The sequence below is a fragment of the Zosterops lateralis genome, assembly GCF_965231275.1.
Source record: "Zosterops lateralis genome assembly, chromosome: 5".
NCBI lineage: Eukaryota > Metazoa > Chordata > Aves > Passeriformes > Zosteropidae > Zosterops > Zosterops lateralis.
In genome coordinates this window covers 60,325,347-60,341,971 of record NC_139766.1, presented here as the reverse complement: position 1 = coordinate 60,341,971, position 16,625 = coordinate 60,325,347, and the positions used below count along the sequence as shown (strand labels likewise).

General features: G+C 40.9%; 1 protein-coding gene across 1 annotated transcript; it reads right to left on the bottom strand.

Moving 5' to 3' along the window:
* Positions 1–477: 477 nt before the first annotated feature.
* PRMT9 (protein arginine methyltransferase 9) lies at positions 478–15,959 on the bottom strand. Its single transcript, XM_083861672.1, has 15 exons — positions 15,857–15,959; positions 15,791–15,812; positions 15,458–15,564; positions 14,707–14,919; positions 14,142–14,290; positions 13,044–13,280; positions 12,335–12,502; positions 11,161–11,263; positions 10,074–10,180; positions 7,969–8,161; positions 4,071–4,254; positions 2,270–2,981; positions 1,435–1,588; positions 912–1,034; positions 478–754 (listed from the first exon to the last, which is right to left on the bottom strand). The coding sequence occupies exons 4-15, from the start codon at positions 14,890–14,892 to the stop codon at positions 539–541; spliced, it is 2,532 nt and encodes an 843-aa protein (XP_083717798.1). The 5' UTR covers positions 14,893–14,919; positions 15,458–15,564; positions 15,791–15,812; positions 15,857–15,959; the 3' UTR covers positions 478–538.
* Between the last annotated feature and the right edge of the window lie 666 nt (positions 15,960–16,625).

Below are 16,625 nucleotides of genomic sequence, written 5' to 3'. Positions count from 1 at the left end.
TATATAGCTTGAATTACCCAACAGCACTCCTTTACAGCTTTTTAGAATGCTCTATGTGCAGCACTGATCTGTGATACTGCAGCTGGAATGCTGTTCAGTCCTCCCACAAGGATAACATCTCAATACACTGACGTAGGAGGCTCTGGCAACTGAGAAGTGGAATCACAGTTTGAGAAACAAGGACTGTATCCCAAACAGGCACAGCTGTTTATGGCTGGAACAGGTACCCAGATGCTTTTTTTCCTCACTACAGCTGACCTGGTAACAGAAGTCTCTCCCACTGCTGCAGTCACTACATGACCCAGCAGTCAGATTTGTGCTGCAATGAAGGCAATACCTCCTCTAACTGCTTGGTAGGATACTCTTACAGTGTAAATTTTAGTCCACCAGTGGAACCTAAGTATCTGTTATTAAAGCAACAAATCAGCCTTTTTGATCAGTAAATAAAATTTAGACTTTAATACAAAGAAACAGCAGTGTTGTTCTGAATAGTCAGTTTATGCATAGGTAATTAAGCACACATCACACAGGACATGCTTCACCTTTTAACTGTAATGCTGATGTTGCTTTTATGGTGTTGGACATCAAGTACAAGTTCATCTCCAACCTGAACTGGGATGGGCTCATCCAGAACAACTGCAGCTTGTTTCCAGTGTGAGGACTCATCAGATGTGTTCAAGCAATGGTCTTCATCTAGATGGATGTGATACCAGAAGGGAATGGCAGTCACCTGGCCGGACTTACAAATTTGGATCTAAAAATATTTAAAATAATAATAATCAGTTTTACTACCTTGTTCTTTGAAAAGGAACTAGTTCAAACCATTTTAATCCTTTTCAGAGACAGCTGCAGACATTAAGAAGCAGTGCTGCAGAAGAGCAGTTGAATGCATTTTGGGCCCCAGAACTCACCTTCACTTCTCTGCTGGGGCTGTTCAGCAGAGGGTTCATGAGATCCAGCCTTAGGAGCTCTGCTGGCTTGCTCAGGGGTACACAGGGTAACGTGGAGAGATCCAAGTACACACGAACGGGGACCTGAAAGTACAGACCAGAACTTCAGGCAGCAACAGCCGTTACAAAGGGAAAAGGTAGAAAACTTAATCATAACACAAAAAGTTGCCAGGAATTACAGGATGGCTGTCAGAGATAGACAAAAATGCAAAACACAGCCCTCTAATCCCTGCTGAAACATTGGAATACCATTGCCTGGGAACAGTAACAGCACAGTCACTCTTCTGTAGAATAATTGGGACAAAACTTCCATGCCAGTTCTAAAACAAACATCACCCATTTTAGTTTATCTCAAGGTCCCTGTGGTCACAAAAAACCTCTCTTGATAGTTTCAACAGTGTTTTTTACAGATCACACTAAATCTAAACAACTAAACAGCTGCAGCTTTGAAACCATGCCTGGAAGCCACCCACCAGCTTCCTACCTTGAACTGGTTGATGAAAGGGGCTATATTGAACCCCAGAGTTGGTTCTGTTCCTTGAACGGCGCTCTCCAGCAACAGAGACTCCGATTCTACAAGCATCCCATACACCAACACATACTGTGGGAAAATCTTCCCTCCACTGTGAAGTAAACACCTGTAAAAGGAGAGGGATTTCACCTGTAAAGCTGAGCAATCAACAGCAATGAAAGAACAGTAACTACATTGAAGAAAGACACATTAGTTCTTTCTCTGAAGTCAAGTGCCATCACTAAACACAAAGGTCAAGAGTAAAGATTCCCTTGCCCCACAAAAGGGGATAAATCCATTTCACACTTAGTTACCCATTTCCATTATTTTACTTCTCCTCCTCTGCCTTCCTTCCCATTCCTCCTGCAAGTGAGGAACAGCAGCTTTGCTGCTGCTTCCCTGTTGTTCTAACACCATGTGTTTGTCTTTTAGCAGGACCAGTTTGTTCTGACAACTGTTTGACATGTACACAAATCTAGGCTTTTCTAACCTTGCACTAAAAGCTACCTTGGTTATTCTTTGCTATCCTGCAAACTTCTGACAGCCCAATGAATATGATCATTCATTCATATTCTTGCATTTAAAAAAAAAAAAAAAAGGAATCTGAGATGGTGAAATCTTGTTGCTTTTTTTAAAAATATATAATGTATACAATGGTCATGACAGAAACACTGGGAGGTTCAATCCAAGGAAAAACCTTTTTCTACAGAAGCAACATAACAGTATTTACATAGTTACAGGGAATATTCTTAAAATTTTTCAGGTAATTACAGATTCCTAGGAATATTTGTGTCCTTTAATACTGTACCTGGATATTGCAGCCTTTTCCATCACTTCCTGCTGGATTAAACCTGATGTCTCTATAACATCCAAGATAATAATACTCCACAGTTTGTCTGATTTGGGTCTCTGTAGCACCACACTTTCTTCCTCTAAGTGGCTGAGCCAAAACTCTAATGTTTCCTTAGGGAAATGGTTTGCTTCTGCAATGACATGAAGTGCTGCCTGATGCTGTTCTTTCTCAACAGAACTGTAGGCTCTAACTGGTCCAAGCTTGCCAGCTATAATTGGCAGGATGGAGAAGCCTTCAGATACATCTAAAATGTACAAATTATCAGGATCCACATCTAGAGAGCTCTTGTTTTGATGCTCTTGGAGGTTTATCCCACTGCCGTGTCCATCAACATCCATGGAGTGCAAGTCCTTACTTGGAGTTAATGACTGCAGCACTTTGCTCATGGCAGCTTTGAAGCATTCGTGGTAGGCTACGTCATTCAGCAGGGCTATTTCTGTGGATTCCAGCACACACACTGGAGTGCTGCCATCCTGTTTGGTGCTTGTCTGAAGTCCAGCCAGAGCATTACATAATTCAGCCTCATTGCCCAAACCCAGTGTGTCATCTCTGTCACTGAAATCCATCCCACACTCTGAAGGCAAAGAAGAAATCTTCTGTATCTTCAAGTAGCAGTCTTGGCAGCAAACTTCCATCATCACAGTATCTCCAGTCTTCACAGAATAATCTTGGCAAAAGAGCACAAAAAACGTTGTGTCAATTACTTTACAGATGCATCACTGAAGAGCCTTAAGGTGCTTGAAACAAACCAACCCACCCCATTATCTCATTTGTTCATATCTGTGCCACAGCATGAGGACATCAAACCATTAGAGTGTCTGCAGAGCAGGGTGACCACGACAGAGAAAGGCCTTGGGCAAGGCAAGGCTTATGAAGAGCAGCTGAGGGCACTTGTTTTGTTCAGCCTGGAGAAGAGCGGGCTGAGGGAAGATCTCATCACAGTCTAGAACCCCCTCAAGGGTGGCAGTGGAGGAGAAGGTGCTGATCTCTCAGAGACAGCATGTGGGCAAATGGAATGAAGCTGCATCAGGGAAGTTCAGATGAGACACTGGGAAAAGGTTCTTCACCCACAGGATTATCAGTCATTGGAACAGGTTCCCCAGGGCAGTTGTCACAGTACCAAGCCTGCCAGAGTGCAGGGAGCACTTGGATAATGCTCCTAGACAGGTGATTTAATTTTAGGTAGTCCTGCAAGAAGCAGGAAGCTGGACTCTATGATCCTTATGGGTCCCTTCCAGCTTGAGATATTCTAAGATTCTAGGAAACAGGAAAATGAAAGGTGGGTGAATGCAGAGTAGATGCTGTTAAAAATGACATTGCCAATGCCTGTATGGGATAGTATTCCAATTTGAATCCCATATGGGGCAAGGGGTAGATAGGAATGTTTAGTTCTGGTTTTGGGGCAGTAGCAGCTAGCAATTCCTACGCTTCCTCTCCTAAGTCACAAGTTCACCAAGTGAGCCAGTCAGTAGCCCCACTTTTTGGAGATGCTTCACAATGCATTAAATTCAGTATAGAAAAAAACCCAACTTAATGAAAAGTATTCTCCCAGATCTCATCCGTTTCACAGCAAAGTCCCACGAACAAGCCCTGATGCAGGGAGATCAGGAACCACCTCTCAGCTACTTGCTATTGAACTTCTAATCCTATTTTGCACTTCCTAGTCTCTGAGATAAGCTATCTTATCAAAATGAAAAAAACAACCTCAAATGAAACTAAGTTAATGTACCAGAACAAGCAAACCCACAGGACATACCAAGGAGGCCTTGCACAGGATACACTGCCTGTTCCCAGCAAGTTTCCTCACTGGGACTTGTAGATAGAGAGTGCTCATCATCAAGCTGCAGTATAAACCACACCACAACAGCATCCAGTATTCCTCCTTCAGTGACTGGCAAGCTGAGCTTCCAGGGTTTTTTAGCTGCCAGGCTTTTCAGCTCCTGGCCAAAGCAGAAAGAGGAAAAAAAGTGGAGGAGTTTATTTCCATAAATAAAAAATTGGTTTCATTAAACTAAATTACCCAAAATTTCTGCACCAATCCATGAGAGCATCCAACAGGAACTTGGGGTTACCAAGCCCCTACAATACCAATTATCATCATTAGTACTCACTAGCACAGGAACTCTCTTCCCACATTCAAGAGCCATTTCCCGCATGGACAACCTGCATCCGTGAGAAATAAACACACCCCCATCTAAGAACATACACATTTAACCCACTGAAAAGTGCAAGGAAGACTTCAGACTGGCAGGGCTTGCCTTATGAGAAGGAATAAAAACAGAGCCAGGCTTTTGGCTGGACTCAAGCCAATGCTCAGGCACATATTTCATTTAAAACCTGTGTTCAATCAGTTCTAGAAATACTGTGTACTGTGATTTTGCTCAAATACAGGCTTGCAGAATCATTATAAAAACAGGAAGTCAAACACCTTTGAGGGTGCTTTATCTGCTATCTGGGCTGTGTAGGCCTTGTGTAGAAGCTCAGGCATGTACAATTTCACTACTGGAAGACCTTAAGGTCCACCCTAAAGGATCATTTATAAATTCTCCAATACTCCTAGAAAATTTTGAACATGTAACAGGAATTAAGTCTTTTTCCATGTACAATTTCTTTTTCTCAGAAATTCCCTTCTGCTACCAACATTCACAAGCACAAAAGGACCAACACTAATGTTTTAGTTCTGGCATAAACCCATTTAAAAGGAGGTCAAGCACAAGAGACCAAAGGTTCTCTCAGTCACAGCCATTCTGCTTGGTAATAGCCCTTCCAAAACATTTATCAGCTTCCTGATCTGCTTATGTCAACACTTGTTCTCTTCAAGTTTCAATCTTCAAATACACATGACAAAAGAAAAGTTCATGTCCTGCTCTGAGGACACAAGTAGCTGTCACATGCTGTGCTGGGTTTCTTCTTCTTCCCTCTTCATTCTGTGTTTTCCAGGAGCTTGTCTAGCCCTCTTCTCACAGCTGAGATGGCTGAACAACAGGCAAGTTAAAATTACTGGATGGTGACAAAGTTCATAGTAAGATCTCACTGCTCTTCAACAGAAATGCTTTACTGCCAATCATTTACTGCCAGTTTTTGGTACCTCCTCAGCTAGCAAAGAAAAGAGTAGTCAGTTGAAGCTTTGCTGGCAACAAGCCCCTTGAAATAAGACAGCAACAGCACAAGCATTTGCACATAGCACCTTGTTCTTGTTTTCTGGGAGAGGTTGGAGAGGTATTGAAATGTATTTGATATTAGTATTCTTCCTGATTATTCCACAAAAGCAGCAGGCCCAAAGTTCTCATCCAGTGGGTTCTAGTAACTTCAGTGTTACATTGCCATCACTTAAAAACCTATTTGAAGGCCTTATTTCAACTTTCCCTGCTCTCTGCCATGCAGCTTAACTCGTATTTATTCATCACATTTGCCATTTTATAAACCTTCTTCTATTATTTATGCCAATTACAGATTTAAACAGCCATAGCACATCAGGATGGCAATTTATCATGTAGTCTTGTTAAAGAGAGAGCAAAGGAAATAAAGCAATGGCAAAGGAATAGGCAGTAAAATCCCAAAATGATTCAATGCCACACATCCTCTGAATGAGAAAGTCCTACAAACAGAAGGAAAATCTACAGAAAAAATGCAGTTATCGAGTTTCCTATGTCTTGATCCACAATTTCTCACATATTCCACACCACAACTTCTCATGAAGGATTAGGAAGAGCCAAAATCTGTAACTGTTGGCAAAAGCACAGCTCCTTTAGGGCCTGAAAGTGAGACTGAGCTTTAATTACTGGCTGCAGAGGTAAACATTTCCCCTGCCAGTGGCACTGATCTGCTGCCAGCAAACATGCACACATGTAGCACTGGGCTGGGTGCAAATGTAATTACAGCCACACCTCATTCCCCTGCCTGGGAGGGACTGAGCTGCTGCGGCTAATAACAGCAGTAATAAAGTAATCACCATAAAGCAGCTGCTTTCTTCAAATTATTAGTACTATTATTTGTGGATTTTGACTTCTTATTTCTCTGATCTGTACTGATGTCTTTGAAGTCTCCTACAACTCAGTTCAATAAACATTTTTGTACTGTATTTTAGGTCTTCTCAGTTCTGCCAGTTTAGGTCTGGATAGTTAGCACAAGTGGAATAAATGTAACATGCCTCTAGTTCTTTGAAAGAGGAGTTTAGAAAATAGGTCTAAGAAATTACCTTACTAGTGCTAAGTGATTTCTTTTCTGAATTTCTGTTCTTAATCAGTAATTCTGCTACTGTTTTTAAGTTTAGGAGGATTTTTTCTTATTACAATAGGAACATTTTTTTCCCATTTTTAGCTGCATTGATTGAACATCCAGGTATGGCCATGACATAACACATTAAAAAAAAAAAAAAAAAGCAGAACAAAAACAAAAGAAAAAAAATCCATGCTGAAAGTAACCTACCAGTGTTTGGAACTGCCACATTTGCCCAGTAAGTAACAACAAACAGTTACCAAGGACTCCCAGCCACATCAGCGATTCATTACAGTGGCATTTCTTCCTTTTTACTTACAATATCTTAACATTTCATGACAGGAGCACTCCATTAGTCTAACTGAAACTTCAAAGGAGCACTTCTGAAACATGATTTCAAGAATAACACTGTTCTTTACTCTTTAAAATTATCTTTACATGTTTGCCAGCAGGCAGATGCTTAAGAACAGACATCTCTCAGATGAGAGCAATAGTTCCTTATTGATGCTGGAAGCAGAAGCAACATTAGGTCACAGAGATTGTTCCCAATAGTATACTGAAGAGCCTTGTCGTATTTAATTTTTCATCTCAGGATGTCAGACAAGCCAACCAGGAAAAGCTATTGATTCAGAAACTGCAACTCCTGGCCAAGCAGCAGCCAAGAATAATTTCATTTATATAACAGAATCTATTTTAAGCTCTGACTCAATGCTAGCTCCTCACCACAGGTCAATGAGCCAGAAGCACACCAGAGATCAGATGTGTCATCTTTTTAGCAAGCTCAGCTGCAGGGGCTGGGCTCCTTGCCTTCCAGTTCAGGCCTATTTAGCATTTACATACAAATGTATTTTGTGCTAAATACACAAAATTACGCTACTATACTAGATTTCAGAATGCCCTATTACAGAAATACCCTAAGATACAAAGGAGCTGAAATATGGAATCAAATGGTTGAATATAATAATTTCTTCATCTTCTCTTTTACACTTACCCACTAGCATTTACGTTTTTATGCCAGATGAAAAATACAGCTTTTCATCTGTCTTCCAAGAGCTTTGTGAAAACTGACTTTAGAGGAATAAACTAAGTCACCTCCACAACTGTATTAATCATTTAGGATGGATCTCTTGCATCCTTCCTCCCCCTCCCTGTACTGAGGTCAGTAGCTGATCTTATGGTGAGGTAGTTTATAAATTTCCCTAAGCTATGCCCAATAAACAAAAAAACTCCACCTTCAAAAAAATTACAGACTGTCATGTGAGGAATCACATCACCACACACCCAGACAAGCATCAAAACCAGCAGAGGATTCCAGTGCAGCCCTGCCAACTTTGCACTTGTGAGCTGTTCTGAAGCTGAACCCAACAACAAATGAGATATGGGACTTTCACTATCATCAAAAGATTACTTAAGAAGGGTGTAAGAAAAACCATTACCTGCAGATCATTGAAATCTACTGTCATGACTTGGCAGGGCTCTGTGAGGGCTCTGTAACCCCCAGGAATACGACTGAGCTTCTCGGTGGTGTAGGGCTCCACGGTTTCCTCTGAGCCAGCAGCAGCATAGGTGGGACTGAAGAACTGCACTGAATCTGACAGGCACACACCAGCAACTTCTTGCATTCCCACTCTGGGAGTAAAGGCAAACAGAGGAGAAATTAAATCCCAAGTAACCTGACCAAAAGCCTAAAGGAAATTCTCCTTAGGCTGGCTAATTATTTTATAATATACAATGTTAGAATAGAGAAGTTAAAAAAATACTAAATTCTGGGAGTTTTTTGTCATGTTCAGAGCAGCTTTAAAGCACAGAAAACATACCTCACTTTCAAGAATCAGAACAGAATGCTGTCACTAGAAACTAAGAAAAAGCCCAAGACATTAAGAATTTCACTATATCCCAGGAAAAAAACCCAATACCAATTCAGAGCAGAAGCAATGAAGCAGAACTTAAAATTGCTGAAAGAATGGGAGAGAATACAAAGTAGAAGATCAGATCTGACACAGAGAGATGGCTGTGATATGCAAGATTATCGACAATTGGACTGAAAAGGGATTCTTCTCTCAGCACAATGAATCAGTGTTTGATGATAAATTAAACACACTTTTAAATGTACTTCAGGAAAAAAAAAAATCATGTATTCATTCGATTCTGGGCTCAATGTCTACTCCTAACCACTCAAAGAAAAAAAATTAAAGCATGAGGAAAAGCTCATAGAAAAGCTGTATTAATTGTTAAAGGCAGAAACTGTGCTAGATGATATAAAAATCATGAGAAAAGAGGTAACTTCCATACTGCTATTTCATTAGGCCTCCTGCTTAGAAAAAAACATCCAAACCCCAAAGCTTTCCTGTAGATTGTGAAAGCACTTGAGGAAATGCAAAGACATGAACATTAGAATAATTCTAAAAGATCTGCACAGTTAAATCTGAGAATAGGCAAGTGTTTCACATAAAACCAGGACTTGTTAAAACAGTCCTAAATATTCTTACTGGAGCAAAAAGGGATCTCAAACTATAAAGGCAAGACATTTAAAAGTGACTTTTTGCTTTTCCTACAGGATATAATTAATTTGTGACAATCACTTCAGTCCTGCTAAGTGACTTAAGCTATTAAAATGAAACATCAATTCAACAATCCAAAGTTAACAGCAAATTAACTTTCATTCTATTTAAATTTTGTAAGGAACGGTCAGTGTCCAGTTTCATGGCGAAACCTCTTCTAATTGATGAATAATTAACTTATAAAAGAAATTATTCTGTGACAATCTGCCATGGGATCTTCTTTCTCTTTCTGGCCACTTTCCAGGTCTAGTGCATTAGAGAAATCACTGATGCAGCCTGGCTGCTCTCCATCCAGTGCACTGGAGCTCCTCTAGATGTTAGTATTTTCTCTAATCTACAACAATATTAATCCTAAACAAAATACACCAAGTCCAAACCTCTCAGACACAGACTCTCTCCATACAATGATACTGTTCCAAAAGATTAGAATAAATACTAAAGTAATTGATACATAGTCAGAACTGGTCTCAGCAAAGAAACTGTATGCCTGCTCAGAATTAGTCAAAGGACATTCAGACAGATAAAGACAGACATATCAACACTTTGGCTTTACAGGGTTTAGATCCAGGTTTAGATCCAGAAGTGAGGTATGGAGCAGATTATAAAGAGGATAAAATGAGGATAAAGGCCAAGTGTTAATCCAAGAATCTCCAATTCAGAATTCGGTAAGTAATTTTACTGTGAAGGAATTAAATTTCTTTAGCATGTGTTTGAGGCAGGTATTTCAGCATAACCGTATGATTAACATCTCCAGAAAATCTGAACCTCAAAGGGATAGGGAGGTGGGAAAAAAACAAACCAAAAAAAAAGCCTGGAAAAGGGGTGGGGATGGTGAGAGCAGAAATCTTTTTAGGTAAACAGATAACTGGCCACTCAAAAAAATAAAGAGCAAAGTAAATGAGAAATGGTCAATAAAAACAACCAGTCTCTCTTCCCAAATAAAAAATGTGGGTTCAAAGTATGCTAGAGTTTAAACACACCTGTGATGTCTACGAATCTCTTTGCATTCCACTGCCATCCCAAATATTGTAGCACTTGCAGGAATAACTTTGCCATAGTCTCCAGCACTAATGTCTTGGGTTTTAGGCTGTGAAAACATGATCAACAACATGCAATTAGACAGTGGCCTATTTCTACCATTACTGAAAAGCCTAAGTTACATATTAGCAAATCATTCAGTGACAGTCAAAACATGGCTAAGTTGTTAGTGACTGACAAAGCCACATTCTGCTGACCATTAAAGGAGTTTTTGAAATACAGTGTTTCAATGTACCCAGGCATGAGCTTTACTCTTCAGTCTACTACCTTCTCTGTGTAACTCTAACAAAATGCAAATTGAAAAACTCGGAGTATACTGAAACATTCGACGACTTTTCTGTTATGCATCATTCCTGTACTTAACACTAGAGGTCATTAGTTTCAATTTAGTACAACACAAAAGGTTTCAGCTAGCTAAAACTTTTTTTTTTTTTTTAATGAGCTGGAATCAAGGTAAGGACAAAATAAAGAGAAGGCCTGAGACTCCTTGCCATATTACTTTGCTTAATGTACTAGCAAAACCACAAATATAAAGTAAAATCTGAGACCCAGTGGAACTGCTCAGTCTTCCAAATAGGTTTAAATCAGCAAAAATAAATTAATTTATTTACCAAATTATAACTGAGTGTTCCCAAGTGTTACAATGAGAAATAAGTCTACCACAATTCAGCATTTTCTGCTTAGACTGACTGTACATTTAAAATCCACACAAACCCTTTTGGTGTTACTTACAAAGATGGGGGCCAAGAAAGATTTAAAATAAATGAATGAACAGCGATTAAGAGTGAACCATGTGTGATGAAGGAAGGTTACATCAGGGAAACATGCTTTGCAAATACCTGTTTACTCAGAACACAGAGCTCACAGAAGTACAATGCATGTTCTGCCTCACTGCCACTCACCAAAATCAAATCCATGGAACAAGCCCAGATCACTCATTCTTAGCATACCAAAAGGAATGAAATATTTACAAGAAAAGTGTTTCTCATTCCCATATGTCTGGAATGCACAGGTGCCCACATCACCTACCTTTGGTGGTAAAAGCAGATGTTCCCAAGCGTGTATCAAGCTCTCCACAATTCCTTCTCCAAATAAGCCAGCATCGACTGTTTCTGTGACAACCAAGGAAACTCTAGACAAGAAAAATACGATGTACAACAAACCCTCCTGTCAGCAATCAATCATTCTTTTAAAGAAAAAACCCCACCACACCAATATGAGCTCAGAGCAAAACTTTTACCAGCATTCTGGAGTTTCAGTACATATGGGCAATTTAATTCTTCAAAAAAATTATGTGTTTTGAATTGTTGTCAGAAGTTATTGAAGATGCAGATAAAAGAGAGCAAATATTGAGCAAGTATTTACTGTAAAGCTTCTTGCTCAGCATTTATAAATAAATTGTGTGGGAAGAATCTAGCCAAAACAGGAAGATGTTTCAGTCTGGGCACACAGCCAATGATACTGCAGAATATATATTTTGTGCAATAGTATGTACTCATGCATGTGTACAAAAAAGAATTAAAACCCTCAAAACTATAATCAAAGCACAATAAAATTCCTGCACAGACTAACAACCCTAAAATCCTAACTCCTCTGGAATTAAGCCAAAAACATACAGCATAGTAAGACAAGACACTTCCAGAACAGCAGTAACTTATTTATTAATAGTTGACATCTAGTAACTCACGATATACACTAAAGGGGTACATATGTTACAGTAGCTCAGCTGACACAATTAGGCAAAGCTTGATTGGCCTAAACTAGGAGCTTCATCATTTCAGATCATAAGCCTGTGCCATCACCATAACTTTATTAAATGCTAGTAACTTCAGCCTATTCAAAGGCTGCAGAAGTAAGCCACAAAATCTTTAAAGTATTAAAGTGTGTTAAAATTACTTTTATGACATAATAATCTATTTTTTCCCGTTGCTGCAGTATCATTATACATACCCCAAAGCTCTCACCATCAAAGAATTAAACTCCTTAATTTACAACATTGTTGATCTACCACAGAAATTAGGATGGTCTTAAGAACGTGTTATCATTTCTGCTCTTTAAACACATAAAAGATACAGAGAACCCTCTCACATTATAGGCAATATCACAGCAGTGTTACTTCCTGTTTAGATCACAAGACACTTCCTATTTTCTTTAAATTAAGAGCAAACTCAAAATACTATCAGAAGAGAAAGCAACAACGTACCTTTCAGGTATGTCCTTTGGAATTTCTATATCAAGTGACTTCAAATGCAGAAGTTTGATCTCTCTTTCCATGTTATTTGCTGCCACCACATCACGAGCAAGTTCATACATGGTTTTGGATAATTCGCAGGCATAGACAAAAGATGCTCCCGCCTTCTTTGCAAACATACTGAAAAACAAGAATCAGGGGTTTTCCCCTCCTCCACATCTGCTTCGTATTTCTGCCAGTTCAAGTCTAAAAATCATCCTGAAATGAACGGCTATCTCTTGTGTGAGCACTGATATTGCATAAGTTGATATCCTCTTGATATGTTATCAGCAAAAAAACCACCACAGTTAGCATAAGGACACTACCTCAGCTATCAGAGAATCCACTCTTCACAGTCAATATTTAAAGACAGGACAAATAACATCACAATACAACTTTGAAACTCATGTGAGTAATTCAATTTAAACAGTACTTACTGACACAAAAAGCATCTGCAACAAATAACGATAAAAAGTTCAAAAAATACTACCAGACGCTAATCTCCAGTTTCACTGGCTTCTGAAAGCTTTGCCTGCCTTCTTAAATTCTGTCTCCATAAAAGGATCAAGGCAGTCATGTTTCCCAAACTCTCAGTCAGGCAACCAAAACTTATTACTAAATTATTATTAAATCAACCAATACTCATCCATTACATTGACGTGAAACATGCACCGTGGCGTACCTCAAAATTCCTGTTCCCGTCCCGATGTCCAGGACGGATCTGCTCCCTGAGCGCACGGCGCTCTCAATGGCCCTGAGGTAGGTGAGGTTCCTCTTGGCGTCGTTGAGCATGATGAAGTGCCAGCGCTCCACCAGCCAGTTGGCCACGCGGTAAAAGTTCTCCCTGGCATCAGCAAAGTTGGGGTTCAGCTTCACGGCTTTGTGGAAATAGCCGGCTGCTTCGTCTCTGAAGCCCATCCTGAGGGCAAAAATGACAAACAAATGGGAAGCGTGAGTGCAGCTGTGAACATCTGAGGGGCTGTAAAGAGGTCTCATGTCAGCTAAAATACAACAGAAATATTTAGCCTTAGTTAGAAGAATTATCTTTAGAAACAGCAGCATTACTTTATGAAAAAGAATGATTTATAGCTGTATATCAAGTGGCTGTAAAATGCAAAGCCAGTTCAGAAACACCATTGTGTGCACCAACCTTCATCCACTACTGCATCCTTTGACAAAGTAAACCAGGTTTTATTTATAAGAACTCACTGCAACAACATGACAGCAGCAGCTCTGCAATCCAGTCTCACAGATACTCAACTCAAGGGAATGCTATAAACTCAAACTGTTGGAACTCTATTTAACTGGAACACCCTGCAAAACCACCAAATTTTGAGTTCCCAGCTTTTGCATTTAGTGCCAATTTCAAAAAAAGAAATTAAAAGAAGCCAAATTGTGAATCTGAATCAACTTTTAATAATACCTACAGCATAATCTCAAATCAGATGGCACTTAAAAAAGCCCTAAATCTATCAAATATTTGTATATATTTTAATACAATGCTCAGAGAGGTGTTCCTTTAAAACAAAGAATTACAAAAAGGAAACCTAACTAAAACCACCTGGATTATGATCTATGATTTCAGTCTTAAAATTCCAGCCTTAGAAGACCTGAGTAACAAAAAACCACAGTGGTTTGATTTTTTTGTTTTTACATTTGCTGTTATTAACAGCATTTATTTTAGCACGGACTACTCTTTTTAAGCTATTTAAGACAAACAGATTTGAATGTGTATTTACAACATGACCCTTACAGAAACTGAATATACACAACCACAAACCTGAAGAGATGTTCTCCCATACTGTTACAGATCACTTCATCGTTGGGATACAGCTCAAGTGCTTGTTCATAGCAGTTAAACAGATCTTGAACCCGTGCCAGAGAATCCAGTTCTTCTGCCCATTTAAACAGAGTAAACTGAAATGTTTCCTAGAAAATAAAGCATAGACCACTGAGGTGCTGGGAGCTGCCAGAAGTAGGTGCCTGAGCCCTGAAAACACCTGGAAGTGCCCTGACATCCACCTGGACACCCCCACAGGAGGATCAGCACCCAGCAGTGTTACTGAGAGCCTGAGTGTATATTAATGCATGCTCCAATACTGACAAGGCCCTGGCTTTATTAAATGAAATTGGCACACAGAGACTAAAATATTCAATGAATTCTCTTCATACAGAGCTTATTAAAGAAGTCATTGGCCATCCCAATTATTACTGATTTTCCCAATTCTGTCATCAATATAAGCATAAATCAGTTACATGTAACAAACCACAAGTACAAAACATGTCACAAAGACTGCAAGTGAATCACAATAAATGAAATTTCAAGTAATTCAACGAGCACTTACTTTGACAGTAGCTTTTAACTCAGGAGCTAGATTTAGTACCAGGAGGTAGTGAGCATATGCAGTTCCAAAATCCTGGTTCTCCAGGCAATGCTGAGCACTCTGTAAAGACCTGGATACCAATTCCCTTCTGCTGGCCTCTCGGCCACCTCTGTGGTTAGAATGAAGTTTGGCATTGGAGTTGGGCATTTTGAAGGATGTAAATGCTCACTTATTCTAAAAAAAAAAAAAAAAAAAAAAAGTCACACATACTATACAACGTAGGCCAAAACATTTGTGCACAAAGTGGACAGATGAAAAAACATTTCCATTTTCACTGGCATTTAGTAAAGACATCTCTCCTCTCACCAAGTCCTAAAGATTTAAAAATATCTAATCTTTATGCTACTGATAATTCCATCAGCTCTGACTGTTCACCATTCAAAAGTCAAATGTGCACCACATCTAAGTTAAACCAGGACCTGGAAACAATTTCTGGCCTTGTAATTTTTCTTTTTTTTTAACAGACATTTTAGCATGTCTCTGACCAAACAGTTTTGCACACTAGAAGTTCATGCACGTAATAAATTTCACAATCAACCACAAAATCTGCAGCTTAAATTTCTTCTCCTTGAACAACAGCACCTTCATAAAGCAAAGCCTCATAAAAAGACCTACCAAGTTCAAGTTTATTTTACACAAGGTACCACGGCTATCTTTCCCCTTACGAAAACATTAAAAAGAGCGACCAGAACCAATATGCACATCTTTATACCTGCCTGTGTTACCGCTGTAACTTTCAAAGGTTCTCAGGCGAGCGGGGCTATAGAGTGTAGAGGTGGGTCCCAAAACTGAAGAACGCGAAGGTTTCGTGGAGAGGGACTGCAAGAAACAGAAGGCCATCAGGGCTAGACTTTTTTTTCCTTAAAAATAAATTAAAATAACTAACAAAAGGCAGACCAAAGCTGGGCCGCGCAGAGGGACAGGCAGAGCCGGCAGGCCCCGCTCGCACCGGGGCCGGGGCAGGGCGGCCGGGGGGCTCCAGGCGCTGCCCCACGAGGGGTCGACCCGGCAGGCTGCGGGGGCTTTCCGTGCTTCGGGGCATCACCTGCTCCAGGGCCGTCCATCACCTGCTCCAGTGCCATCCATCACCTGCTCCAGGGCCATCCATCACCCCCATCCCGGGCTCCGGGCCGTCCCTCAGGGGCCGAGCGGGCAGGCCGCCGCCATAGCGCTGCCGGGCCGGAGCCATGGCGCAGGCGCCGGGCGGGAGCCGGGGCTGTGGGATAAAGGTGTTTTCATTATCCCTGTCCTTTCCCGGCCGCATCCATCCCTCTGGGAGCCGGCAGTGCGGCTAGTGCTAGCGCAGGGCAGTGGAAGGGCTCGGCAGCAATGCCCGGTGCGGTCCCTGGGCAGTCCGCGCTGTTCGGGGCCGCTGGGCCGGCACGACAGAACCGCCACCTTAAATGTTGCCCAGCGCCGTGCAGGCCCTGCCTCCTCCCCTGCCCTGCCCTGCAGTCACGGTGCTCTGAGAGACTCTGAATTCTCCTCTTGCTGGGTCCCGAGAACCTCCGATGAGAACAGCACGGGCTTTAACTCATAACCAAGCTTTTCTCGGAGCTTTGACTGACAGCTCTGCTCGGCCGCAGCAGATCCCGCGGAGCGAAATGCAGAGCTTTGCTCCACATCTCTAATTCCCTATCCTGCTCCTTCCCACGCCTGTGACACCACTCACCTTCCCTGTGGAGCTGTCTGCGCCGGGAACAGCCCCATGGAGAGCCCTGGAGCGCAGCTTTGGAAAGGCAGAGTTCATCTGGTCATGTCCCACTTCTGGGACAGGAACAGGCCCTGGCATTGTTTACTAATTATGGAGCGTTTGGGAGCCCATCATCTTTACTTTCCCGTTTTAAAGCATGAATGCAGCTCTTCCATGCCTTTACAGC

Bases quoted from the DNA above. Each gene is read 5' to 3' on its own strand.
- PRMT9 (XM_083861672.1), bottom strand. From the start codon at position 14,892: ATGCCCAACTCCAATGCCAAACTTCATTCTAACCACAGAGGTGGCCGA. The intron at 11,264-12,334 runs GTACGTTGTTGC...TTTCTTGTCTAG, and splicing joins CCAAAGGACATACCTGAAAG to AGTTTCCTTGGTTGTCACAG. The intron at 8,162-10,073 runs GTGTGTTTAAAC...CTTTACTCCCAG, and splicing joins GAGATTCGTAGACATCACAG to AGTGGGAATGCAAGAAGTTG.